This window comes from Etheostoma spectabile, chromosome 14 (assembly GCF_008692095.1).
Source record: "Etheostoma spectabile isolate EspeVRDwgs_2016 chromosome 14, UIUC_Espe_1.0, whole genome shotgun sequence".
NCBI classification, from domain to species: domain Eukaryota; kingdom Metazoa; phylum Chordata; class Actinopteri; order Perciformes; family Percidae; genus Etheostoma; species Etheostoma spectabile.
Genome location: NC_045746.1, coordinates 21,078,400 through 21,092,508, shown reverse-complemented (window position 1 = coordinate 21,092,508; position 14,109 = coordinate 21,078,400). Strand labels below are relative to the sequence as shown.

General features: G+C 41.0%; 1 protein-coding gene across 1 annotated transcript in view; it reads right to left on the bottom strand.

The window, feature by feature from the left end:
* kcnk9 (potassium channel, subfamily K, member 9) overlaps nucleotides 1-13,909 on the bottom strand; it is a 59,258-nt gene extending 45,349 nt beyond the window's left edge. Inside the window, exon 1 of the mRNA XM_032535843.1 lies at nucleotides 12,575-13,909. Within this exon, the coding sequence (XP_032391734.1) occupies nucleotides 12,575-13,187 (613 nt within the window). The 5' untranslated portion in view covers nucleotides 13,188-13,909. The remainder of the gene's footprint in view (nucleotides 1-12,574) is intronic.
* Between the last annotated feature and the right edge of the window lie 200 nt (nucleotides 13,910-14,109).

Below are 14,109 nucleotides of genomic sequence, written 5' to 3'. Positions count from 1 at the left end.
CCGGAATTGGAATCTCACGAGCAAACTTGTAAATGAAGTGACATGTAGGGTATTCGTAGCCCAGTAAAGTTATTTCTTACTTTTTGGAACGAGCACTAGTAGCCTACTACTACAGAAAATCATTAAGATCACATTTGTACTGCATTTCATGGAGATCTTTTCATACTTATATTTCACTAAAAATATTAAAGGTCCCATATCATGCTCATTTTGAAGTTAATACTTGTATTTTGGGTTTCTACTTTAACTTGTTTACATGCTTTAAAATTTAAAAAACCCATTATTTTCTTTATTATGTCTGTCTGAATATACCTGTCTTCACCCTCTGTCTGAAATACGCCTGTCTCTTTAAGCCCCCCCCAACCCAAAAGTGTGCATTTCTTTTAAGCATTATTTTCACAGTATTTATGGAGCACCTCAACAGGAAAGAAACTTTTTTTAATAAGGGACCTTTAGAATATCAATCTTATCTTGTAGTGTGTAGCTATGTAGATACTTTCAGTTTTCGTCAACAACCTCGGAAAGTTGTGGTTCCACTCCCAAAAAATAATGGTGGATGGAATGTTTTTTGCCAAATTTGATTGTTGAAATTGAATGTGTCTTTCCAAAAACCATGTGCTGCCTACCTAACTCTTTTTTCAAATTCAGCAAATGTTCCGATAAAAAAAAGTTGTAAACATGCTCTGTGGATTATCCAGAGTAATGGAGACAGATAGATTGGTGTGCTTTTTTTGTTTCATCAGTTTAGGCAGCTGCCACACAAAACTGTTTTTACTGTCAGTTTTTGAAATATGTTAGGTCCATATGTGTGTGTGTTATGTTGTGAATGTGAGAATGAACTGCTACCTCCTCTGTCAGCTCTAGCCACTGAAAAGAAATAATTTCAAAAGCTGGTCAGTCTGATGTCATGTTGCCTGAGCTCATTACTATTCATGAGCTCGCCCAGTTGCACTGGATGCTAATAGCCAGGCTCTCATTGGCTAGCTGTTAGCCAATCAGAGCCAAGCAGCTTAGCTTGTTGAATATTAAAGAGAACTGGCACAAATCGAGCTGAGTCTTCCTGCAGGCTTTCTCTACCACACTAGAATGGTTTGAAACAAGGTAACCAAGTTACAGAGTCCATGCTGGAACTTCAGACATTACCACAAATTCATGAAATGTGTGTGGCACAGCACTTTAAGTTTGTATTGCTTTGAGCACCACAAATAAAAGATCCTTCACTTCCACTGTATTGGACGCTTAAATCTCAGAGAAAGCTATCTCAAAGCTATCTGCATTGCTCCAGCCACTGGAGGTCAGGGACTTCCTTTTGGAATGTTGGAGAACTAATCCTTGAAGAATAATATTTTGTCATAAATGCCTTGCTGCTTAACGCGTCTTAAAAATAAGACTGAAAAAGATTTAATGTCAGAACACTGTGGCAGAACAGGTTGCTGTTTGATTGAAAAAAAGGTAAACTGAATTTATGTTTAACGGCCGTTCATATAAAGACCTGAGTGCTTTCTATAAAATGTGCTCAATTTGTTTTGCTTAGATGACTGCTAAAGATTTACTAAAACAAAATACAACATCTGTGAAGAAAAGACCTTCATGACATTTACAAATCGTGCCTTTATTCTGAAGAGTTCCTCTCCCTTAAGAAAAAAACGCCTCAATAAACATGACACATGCTATTAATCCTTGCATATGCACCCGTTATTAAACTTGTTGAACAAATGAGCAAATCGTCTCGTCTAAAATATGCTCAATCATTTTATTGACTGCTGCTCGAGAAAATAAGTCATGAAATCCTGTGTCCTTGATGTATTGGAGATTTACATAATCCATACTAAAGAGTAATAATAATCCTAAGGAGAAGCCTGAGGTATTACAGCCCATATGTCATCAAGAAAATGCAGATGGGTTAGCAGGCTTATTGACCCTCCTAGTGGACGTGCTCAGGGGCGGCTTCTGGGGCTTCAGCCCCGAATCTGTTAGGTTTTTAAAATAACTGCAACTTTCTGTCATTTTCAGGGGCGTAGCAGAAAGCTCGGGGCCCTGTAGAAAGGCGAAACGTCCAGCTCTGCTCCTGGTTGTGCTTTTTAATGTCCGAATGAAAGCACCGACACAGCTGGACAACCAACAGGTTCTCTTTGGGAATTAGGAAATCCGGCTCTCAAATCAGTCGATGTCAAGATGCAACGCTGAAGGACAATCTGTGTGTTTTGCTATATCCACCCACCCGCCCGCACACACACACACACACACACACACACACACACACACACACACACACACACACACACACAGTAATCACTGTCTACATGCTTCACATCTGCAGAACTCCACCAAACAAGCCCTATCAAGATAACGGTGTGTGTTATCATCCTAAGGACGACAGCCGAGTGGAAGCAAAGTGCAGCGTTTTGCAGCCTGTGGCGCTGCGTGGCGTATCAGACAAATCACAGAGCCACTGTTATATGCAAATTGACCTTCGGTAACATTTTGATCCCATAACGCCTATAGGCACCATATGATTTCCTTTTGTCGAATATGTGTCTTATAGCTAATCGTATGTAAAATGCTTCCCTGTGCTGTGGGACCAGTTTTGTCATTACCACATGTATGTTGAGCTAGACTGGCTATGCACACCTGAACGCTGAATTATTTTATACGTAAATAAAACGTCAAATGCAAGATAATAAATATATGTTTTTGGAAAACAAACAGAACATGATTGACATGAAAGGAATATTAAAATCCAAACTGAAGAAAAAACCCAGAGAGACTTAAACCCAGATAATTCAAAATCAGTTTGATGAATATATAACTACTCATAGAAAAAAAGTTCATGAAAGTATATTTTACAGATCTATACTTGTAATTGTCTTGGTTAACATATCTTTTTTCTACCATTCTAGTATTTGGAAATAGCCCCTTGACTTTTTTATAAAATTGGCTTTTTTGAATGTGTTGATTCATGATGCCCTCTCTTTTAGTGGATGTGTCCAAAAATTGTGGAAGTGACACTTTGCGTGCAGTGTAACGGAAACTGTGACTGGCACAATAGGTCCAACCAAAACACGGCATCTGACTCATCTTCACAAAGCGCTTTCATCATTCATTCATTAGAAAGGACGGGTAATGGATTTATCGGCGAGGATGGTGGATAAAAGGATAAAAGCATTTGACCTAACTATTGTGGATATAATCATGCACTACTCGTGCAGTTAGAGCGACTTTGACAACTGGAACGTTTCTCTCGGAGTTCCTCAAGTGAGTTCTGGTCTCGTTGTTGGCAGTAACATTTATTTAGCATGAATGTAAAGTTTCAGGAGTGATAGGCCTATGTTACGATGTAGGGATGGGCAATGTATCAGTGTTATAATGATATTGCGATATGAGACTAGATATCGTCTTAGATTTGGACATGGTAATAAGCTAAGTGTTGTCTTTTCCTGGTTTTACAGACTGCATTACAGTAAAGTGAAGTCATTTTCTAAACCTGCCATACAGCTGTTCTATTATTTACCTTTACCCACTAAGTCATTAAATCATTTCTGGTGATTATTGATCAAAAGAATCTCATTGTGTAAATAACATGTTGTTAAACTTTTATTAAAAGTGACATGTTGGTCCGTTTGGACGTTCACGAACAATGAATGTGCCAACCAACCACCACAACAGACTTATGCAGAGATATGCTTCAGATTTTCAACACATTTTTCATTTAATTGTTTGATTGTAACAAATATAGTTTTAATTAAAAAGCAATTACATTTTTGCCATTCAATGGTCTTAAAGAGCTGCGGACCCTGACTGAGCTTCACCAGTCTGGGTTTTAGGAGGAGTTTTGCTGATGGTCTCTCTGATGTTTCAGAGGATCTTTCACTCTAGCAAGTCAAAAAGGAAACATTTTGGTATAATGTGAGTTATGGTCGTGAGTTATCTCAGTCTTTTAAAAATCCAATTTCAGTCATACCCCAAACTGACCATCCTTTGGCGCGTTTTAGGACGTTTTTGTCCCCTTTTTTAACATTTATTTTTTAAATTCACGGTCATTAAACCTAATTTAAATGACATTATACTTCATTTTTTTTGTTTAAAAAAAAAATATTATGAAATAGTTGGACTAATAGTTAGGATCAGAGGTTGTTGATGGATAATCCCAGTTTATGTGAGAATTTAGTCAATAATCCATTTAATTTGTGAAGAATGTTGCATGAGTTCCATACAACGTACAGTACATGCATACATCCATGTTATTTTGGGCCAATTTGGTTAAAAGAAACCCATATTTCTGATATAAAAAAAACTTTGAAAATGGGTAAAATTGAGAAAGGAAGTTATATATAGGCACTGTACTGTGTTGCTTTTCTCCCTCTGAGCGCAGTTCGGGTGAGAACACCTTGCACTCACCACATGCTGTCATCACTAAGTGTCGCAATGGGTGCAATTAGTCACAGGAATAAATATAGTCAACTTGCAGGGTCAATCTGGAAAGGGGGGGGGGAGTGCTTACAACCTCATCATGGCGGCCGAGATGGGCCCCTCAAGACAGCTGGTCTGAAATGTGCTAACAGTATCACTGCTGGGCTCCGGTTTCAGACCTCCAGCCTTTCTTTTTTCTTTTTCTGTTCAGTTTATGGCGGCATGATGGGAATGATGAGGAGCATCTGATCCCGGATTACCACCATAGGTTCCCTTAAACTGAACATGTGACTGTCTTTAGCCTGTTATCGATAAAGCACAGTCAGGTGAGGCCTCCGGCTATTGATTACAGCTATTTTTATCCTCCATGAGTAAAAGCGTGGCCTCAGATCCTCAGTTTAAAGTGCAGGTTTACTACTACTGCTGCTACTACAACTGCTATTACTACCACTACTGCTCTTATTATATTTGTATTGCCCCCGGGATTATACTGTATCTGTCTGTAACACACTTTTTTGTACATCTGTTGTAATTTAAATGTTATTGTAATTATTATAATAATGTAATTTGCTAAAATGCATGCTGTGCAACATTCAATGGCCCCATTGAAAATGAGTGTCCCCCCAATGGGCCTTGAGTATTAAATAAAGGTTTGAAATGAAATGAAATTAAAATGCATAAACTGTGTACATATGTTCCTGTCTTTAAAGAGACTTGGATGTGGTATATCTCGATTACCTAACCCTACCCCAAAATATTCAGGAGGAAAACAGGTTTTGTACACTGACGTGGAAAGTGAGTCCCATCTGTTTCTTTTGTGCTGTAAATACTATGATGATTTCCATGAAATGACTTAACCAAACCTTGAAATATCAGATAATTGAAAATGGGATTTATTTTCCATTTGGATTCGGTTAGGATTGCTAACTTTGTGTTAAAGCCTGAAAAAGAACACATGGACTATATGATATTTGGAGTACTTTCATTATACAGCACATGTTATATTAGTGATTAATGAATTTTGTTGCAATGTTGTTTGTTGTATGACGTGCAGGTCTCAAATAAACATGTGAAAACTATTCACAATGATTTCCTTTATTTTTATTTAATTTTTTAGATAATTATTTGAAAATATACAGTTTATGTAAGGTGTTCAGTCTCTCTATATATATTTCTGATACTGCTACTAATTTTAGTACAAAGGCTGCTACTACTATGATTAATACTGCTACTGCTATTATTATTAGAGCTGCTACTACCACTACTACCACTACTACTACTACTACTACTGCTGCTATATTCTGGATCAACGGAAGGACATTTCCAGGATGAGTGCCTGACATCTGACGCCGATGTCCCTCACCCTCTGCTCTCTGTGTGTTGCCGTTCGCTACAGGGAACAAAAAACCTCAAGCGAGCAAGCTACACGCTGAAAATGGCAAGTTTTGTAGAAAAATGTGGATTGTGCAACAAGGCAGTCCTGCTTGGTTCTTCTGGGGAATTCAATTCAACTTCAATTCATTCTTTTAGTATCAATTCCTAACAAGAGTTATCTAGAGACCCTTTACAGATAGAGTAGGTCTAGACCACACTCCAGAACGTACAAGGACCCAACCGTTCCAGTAGTTTCCTCCAGAGCAAGCAACAGTGCGACAGTGGCGAGTGGGGGTGGTAGTAGCTCAGTCCATAGGGAGTTGGGTTGGGAACCGGAGGGTTACTGGTTCAAGTCCCCGTACGGACCAAAGTATGTTGGTGGACTGGTAGCTGGAGAGGTGCCAGTTCTCCTCCTGGGCACGGCCAAGGTGCTCTTGAGCAAGGCACGGAACCCACAACCGCTCGGGGCGCCTCTCCCTGGGCAGCCCCCTCACTCTGACATCGCTCCATTAGTGCACGTGTGTGTAATTCAAGCCTGTGTGTACTGTGTAAAGTAGTAGTGATACTAGTAGTAGTAGTAGGGAATGGTTGAAAAGCTTTACAAAGACTGAGTTTACGGCATTTACCAACGATGACGTTTTGGGGCCGACTGATGGGTTATTTGTCATGGACAAAATACACACAGCAATACCACGGTAAAGGAAAGTTAGTTAGGAAAAAACAAATCCACGTTTGGCTAGTGGGAAGTCTGATTGGCTAGTAACTTTAAAAATCGGATAGCCGTGTTAGCAGGTGATAAAAAAGCCCGGACTACTACTATTACTACAAACACTGCTGCTAAAACTGCCACACCTTCTACTACTACTACTAATGCTGCTTCTACTATTACTATTACGGTTTCAAACACCTACCTACTATTTTTGTTATTACCTTCTACTACTAAGAGATCGGTCCAGCAGAGTTGATATCAGCCTTTAAATAACTCCAGAAATGTAATTCAATGGACTGTCCTCAATCACTTTTACTGCATGTTCTTTTACACTGTTATTTTCTTTCCTTTAATATGATCACGTTCTAAAAATGTTGTGTAGTAAACAGATAACCTGCATGGATGTGTCTCTGAGCAGCGTACTGTGGTAGTGAGAATGTATTCTTACATTTCTCCTGGGGTATTTGTCTTTCTTGTGATTTATTGTGCTGGAAATGTACACATGCAGCAGTGAGCACGTTATCTTAATAGATATCTTTGGACCGTTCCTACTGTCCCGCATGAAGACACTACATTTAATCAGTTTCCTCAAACGGCTCACAGTTGACACAGTCCAAATTGTTTTCCTTATCTTTGCAGCAGAGTTTTTATTTTGCACAAAGTTACTTTCAATTCTTTATTACTTATAATTATTTGAAAAGCTATTTATGGAGTGCAAACGAATAAATCCAGTTGCATTATTTCTAAGAGGAAAATGTCCCTCAAAAGGCAATAAGAGGTGAGAGTACGAGGTGACGAATCTCAACTGAACGGTAGATTTGAGTACTGCCATCCAATCATCGAGTGAACTCATCAAATCAGAGCTCCACACGTTAAAGACGTGCATGGCTGGGTCAAATACCACCTGCAAATAATTCTTAGCCTTGGATTTAACCTGCTTGGAGGGCCAGATGAAATTGGTCTGCCTTATACAGTCTGGATGGTCAGGCAAATCACAGAAAAAAAGAGATATCAAACTGACATCAAGACACTTTCCTGTGATTGCTTAACTTCATGCTCCGAGGCATCCAGAAAATTCCATCTCTCCTAAACCTAGTAATCAGAAATCTCAGTGAAAGAACAGAACACACCAGTGAGAATAGTAGCAGATGACTGGGTGCTGTTTCTTCTGAAGCCGGTCAAGACAACATGTCCAGGACTATTTGCACCACGCAAACATATTGCCACAACACCAGGGATTATGGCAACTTTCTGAGAGATCAGGTAACCATATTCCAACCATGGATGAATACAGTTGTGCTCATGAGTTTAGGAACCCATGCTAAAGTTGACTAAAAAGGGGAATAAAAACAATTGATCTTAATGTCTAAACTAATGAGGAAAAATCCAACCTTTAAGGACACAAATGTTCTTTGTGAATGAATGATGTATAGTAAATAAATAGATGTTCTTCCTTAAAATACAGGGGGCATGAGTATACACCCCCCTATGTTAAATTTCCTGATTTTTGTTTTCAACGGCCAGTTATTTCATGGATCAGGATACTATGCATCCTGATAAAGTTTCCTTCGCCTTTGGAATTAAAATAACCCCATATCATCACATACTAATAATCATACCTAGAGATAGGGGAACTTTCCATGAGATCATCTCTCAATTCAAATAATATCAGCTATTAGGCTAACTGAAATAAAACCATGCCAATCTCTAGGTATGATGTAGGGTAACGTTATCAGGATGCATAACATCCTGGATTCTTTATTTACATTATTCATTCACAAAGAAAATTGGTTTCCTTGAAGGTTGGATTTTTCCATTTTTTTTAAATTAAGGTGTTAAGATCAATTTCCAAAAGACGATTTTTATGTTCATCTTTTCGGTCAACTTTAGCATGGGTTCCTAAACTTATGAGCACCACTGTATCTGTATCAGTGTCTCTGTGTCCCAATCAGCAGCGGCAGATGGGCACCCACCAAGAGCCTGGCTCTGTCCCAGGTTTCTGCCTCTAAAAAATAAGTTTTTCCTCGCCACTCTCGCACCAAATGCTTGCTTGTGGCTCGTTGAAATTGTGTGGTCTTTGTAAATGATAGTGCGGTGTCTAAAGTGTCCTGAGATAACTCCTGTTGTGGATTGACACTATGAATAAAATTGAATTGAAATTGAATGGATGTGTAACCATATAAAACCTGGACACAGCATTTAAGGCGGAGCCCCGTTCATTCCTATGAGGGTTGCTCAGTGGCGCATGAAGCCTTCATATTACCTGGATGATTGGCACTACTTCTGTATTGTGCAGCCCATAGAGCAAAGCAAGTTAAAGACCTGCGACGGCTGAGCCGGCACCTTCCTGTTTAGCCCAGTAACTTGAATGGGGATTAAATGATTGAATTGGGCAGATCTCCTGGACTTTCCAAATGTTATCAGACCAAATGGATCAAATTCTGATTGTGAAACGAGTTATTTCCCTGGATTGTGACGCTCCAAGATAATGTGTCGGCTGTATATGGGGAAGAATGTCTTTTTGGGCCAGAGGGTATCACATGACAGGCCGGGAGTTGCAACTGTTCCATTTGCTTCAAAGCCCGCCGTACTTCCTGGGGGGCCTGATTCCAACCCACACTGTCAAGTTGACACGTTGAAATTTACATGTCACTGAACTGGCTTTAAAACCTGAGTTGAAATAGTGATAACTCATGAAATTGAGTTGAAATGTTAATGTTAAGTGGATGTAAACTACAGAAGGAAGTTATTAGGGCCTTTGTCCATCTTGTCCATACTCTGTATGATGTAAAAACTTCCTTGAGCTGTATAGAAAGCTACCTCTCGTTGTCCAGACATGGTGCTGGCCTCTGCTCATGTATGCAGCGTTGACCATGCCTCACACTAGAGCTAGCTGATGTGGAAAAAGGATTAGTCTGGCGATATGCTGGGCTTTTGTTATTATCAACAAATCCCATTAAAGTCTAAAACCAACAATGTGTTATTCCGTCTCTCAATACTTTCCAACTTCCCCATCCTGAGTTTTGCCCTCAGCCTCAAGCCCATTGGTCCCTACTGAAGATAATCCTTAAAATCTTTGAAACTGTGTCACGGATGTATGGCTTCATTTAAAAAAAAAAAATGCTAAATGATTTCGTAAAACAGCTGAAGTTTTTCGCAACTGTCAAACGGGGGGAAATTGTGCATTTATTGGGGACTATTTTCTGCTGCGGATTGATACACAGTTCATGCTCTATAGTTAGATTTACAGCAGCAATAGAGCATATGATGTTTGTTCTAATGAAGTAACAGCCAGTTTGTTAAAACAGTTTCTGAGAAAACAATAATGAAGGAACAATATAACAAATAATAACAATACACTGTATATCAGGCTCTGGAGACCCTGACATACTTTCAGGGTCTCCAGATCCTGATGTACAGTATATTATGTTAGCATATTGTTAGTATATTATGTTAGCAGAATCGGGAAATTGTTGGTTCATGGTCTTTTCATAGTGTTTATATTCTTTAAACCCCATGACAATGTAGAACAGTAGTAGTTTTCTTGATAAGTATGGAAGGACATTACAATACTTACAGTGTTTTTCCTATTCTGATCCATATGACAATATGTCAAATGCATATCAAATGGCAAATAAAACTGACGTTCACTGCAGGGGAATGCATTATTCTGTTGTTTTACCCGATTCACTACTCTGCAGACGTGTAAAACAGCCCCCTCAGAAACACATTTTGTGAGTTTATAATCACAATTTGCCTGAATTCATTAAGAAAGCAGATTTAGTGCAATTATAACACTATATGCTCGTGTAACCATGACACAGTTCCACTTTAAATATGGACTCGCACTAATTTTCACAACGTTATAATTTGGATTTGGCAATCAGCAAGAAAAATCCCTAGTTCTGCCAGAGCTGTTTCCTATTTCTTTTATTTATTACTTTCTGCTACAACCAAATAATGCAACTACTGTCATGAAACAAACCCCTTTTCTTTTTAACTTAACTTTTATCCAAACGACTCTGCTTCCCTTCCAGTCCTGGAATGTAAGTAATTCCATTTACTCAAGTACTGAACTCAAGACTTTTACTTGTAACAAAGTATTTTTACAGTGTGGTATTATTACTTTTGCTTAAGTAAAGGATCTGACTACTTCTTCCACCACTGTCCGCTTCCTATTCACAAGTAAAATAAGGTTCACTCCTGTACATTTTACAGGAAAAGGTCTGTATGACAATGCGTAAAAGCGTCCGGTTTCCACACAGCCCGCTACAGTGAATGTAACCACTTCACAGGACATGAATATTCCAATGGCTCTCGTTGCTGTAGCCTAGAAACAACAGTGTGCCGGATCCACCTTCACTGCTCGGTGCAGGCGTCCCTTTTAAGTGGAGCCTGGAAAAACTGGAGGACAGGCAGGCCTGTTGCTGAGCTCGCCTCCAGACACTAGTCCTCCTCTTGAACAACACTCTCTGACTCAACAAAATCTGCTTGGAAGTATAGGTAATATTGGCCAGAACAACACACATCTAATTCTGCATCCAATAAATTTCTTAAATGCACTTGTTTTCATTTAAATCAAATTGTGTATTGCAATACCATAAACATTCTAAAAAAAAAAAAAACATTCTAAAAAAAACTATTCCACGGCTGGTTCCATGGCACCAGAATTTTGGATAGTCATCATGGAAACATTATTTGGTCACGTGACAAGGGCTGGGAAGATAACAGGCAGCCAAGGGACAGTACTCTGATCCAATGGAGATCACCATTTTCTGATTGACAGCACCCTGGGGGGTTGGGGGGGGGGGGGGGGGGTGTTGTGGGTTAAAAATCGAGTTCGAACTCTTTTTTTACGTCACAGGTGCAAACAATCAATTAGCTCCAACTTGATTCGATAAAAACTTCATTCGGCATCATGGGGATGAAAAGGCACAATAGAGTGCGATTATAATGGGGAGCGCAGACCAAGAGAAACTCACTGAACCCCTTCGTCACAGCTAGAAATACATATTTATGACGCAAATGCATCATCGTAAGTCACGTAAACTGATTACATCATGTCTCCTTTGGGGGGGGGGCGTAAGAAATTAATGCATTTATTGAAACTGGATTGATTTGTACTCGCAGGGTTTTTTTAGTTTTCATGATCGCCGGCTCTCATGGCTCACCCATCTTTTTTTCAAATAAAGCTCTGGATCCAACTCAAATACAGTCCTGTCAATTCCTAAACTTAAGAAATACACATTAAATGTCTAAATGTCAAAAGTAAAACCTATACATGTAGGCTATATATAATGTGTATATAATGTTCTTTTTCTGTATTTTCTGTTTATTTCCTATCCAGGTATAGTATGTTTGTTTGTGTGTGTGTGTGCGCCAATCACCGAGGCAGATTCCACGTGTTGGTGTAACTCACTGTGGCGATGAAGCCTTTTTGTGATTGGGATCGGGAACTCGGAGGAGCTGTCCTTTCAGCACCACCCTGCTGCCTCTCTCAGCCAGTCCCGTTCCCGAAGCCTCCATCTCATCTCCTCCCCACAATCTCAAACCCACTAAACTCGTCAAAGTTGAATTCGTAACGCACTCCAGCTGCGCCAGCGGAAACCCACATATGTGCGTGTTTTAACACCCAGCTGAGTGCACTAGTCACCCTCCCGTGTTATGTAGTATAAATCCAAATATCCTCATGCTGTTGGCATGTCTGTTTCCACGGTCAGACAACACTGAGCTCCATCAAGTGTAGGCTCCAACTCCTTTCGGACCGGCGAGGGACTGTACTGCAACATGTTGCTTAAAAACTTCTATCTTAACTATCTTAAGACTCCGCAGACATATTTGTGATCCGGTCGGATACTTTGGGAGTGCTCTGAACATGAATACGAACATGTGCTTTCGCCAAATATCTGCCTACTTGCTGTTTTATTGACTTGACAATGTAACTGTCCTCATAATAAATTGAGTTGTTGAGCAACAGTGATCAGACTCCGACACCGAGAGGCACCTGCACTGCTTATGGGCTCTATTCTGTTTTTTTTAGAAACTGGAACTCACCAAAATAAAATAAAGATTGATACTTACCTATGGTGGTTATGACCGTGATGGCAAAGTAAAACGACCCTGCGAATTTCCACTGCACCCCGGCTCTGTGGGGCTCTGCCTCCATGATGATGCTCTCCAGTTTGCGGTAATCATCCTCGCTGATGTTATATTTCCCCTGGAGACGCTTCTCCTCGGCTTCCAGCTGCTCCTTTTCCCGCATCTCGAAGTCGGACTCCAGGGCGTCAAAGACGGCGGCCCCAACGAGCAGGTATGTGAACGTGCAAATGATCAGGGACAAGGTCCGCACGTTTTGCCGCTTCATGGCCAACAGGAACCGGCGACCGAGGGGCTCATGTCCCCTCGGATTCCCCGGGAAGGCGCAGCAAGCGTTGGGGAAGCCGTGTGGACAGCGCCTTGAAGCAGAGACGCAGAAAGGTGCGCTCCGGTGACGGTGGCCGCGGTGCACGCCGGAGTCGGAGCAGCGCTGGAACTCCCCCGCCTTGTAGTAATCCCGGGGACACACTCCCAGATCCTGCTCCTGGTTGGCGGAGAGACACAAGAGACTGCTCGATCGCCTGGACCAGGAGCCCTGCAGCCGAAAGACCCTGCGCAAGACCTGCCCAAACCAAGTCCTCCCGGTGCGCAGTGCCATCAACAAGCTGCTCCCCAGATCGCCTGTTGGTCTCTGTGTTCCTCAAGTGCGCTGTACTGATGTCAAGCAATTCTTCCAATCAGTTAAGTGATCGGTGACAGATCCTTGTGTATTTATTTACTTTGATGCTACACTCGCTGTGTCTTTGAATAAAATGTCCTAGAACTGGGCATCTTTCCGCATGTCTCGAAGTTTCAGCTGAACACCAACCTGTTCATCGTAACCTCATCAGCGTGCAGGCTATTTTTAGCAGCCATCCACCATAAACAAAAAAGCCCATCGAGTTTCTGTGGAATTCTTAAATGGTCCTCACAAACTGCTGACATCCTCATCACAAATGTGCTGAGTGGCGGATAAGAGCGGAGGGGTCACAGAGTATCGCGGAGCAACACACCAAGTTGGGGAACGTTACTCACACAATGCGCGGACCGAACATTTTCACAGCATCATTTCCCCTTTCCAGCTGCTTTATTCCTGGATCAACTCACCAGTTGTTGGAGGAATAAAGAAAAAGCATTCCAAGCACAACGAATCATCCTCGACCACAGGTTCCATCCCAAAGAACAGTGTCCCCACTGTGTCTGTTATAGACTGTGTAGAAGATAAGAAAGACAGGACATACTTTAGAGCTCAAATGAGCTAAGTTAATTCAGGCAACAGCGCGCTCCGCGCCCGCAGTGGCACTCCTGCTCCGATGCGCACGTCCAAGCCTCCCCTCCAGGACAGTCAGATCAGTTTAAACTGATTAAAAAAGAACAAAAAAAGACTACATGTGCGGTACGGGGGGGTGGGGGTGGGGGGGCTCTGTTAACCATTCGTGTCACAAACTGCTCGTATTTTAAAGGCTCGGCATTTTATGTCTCCACACACACACACACGCACACACACTCTCCAGGCTCTAATCGGTAGGCGTAGCTCCTCC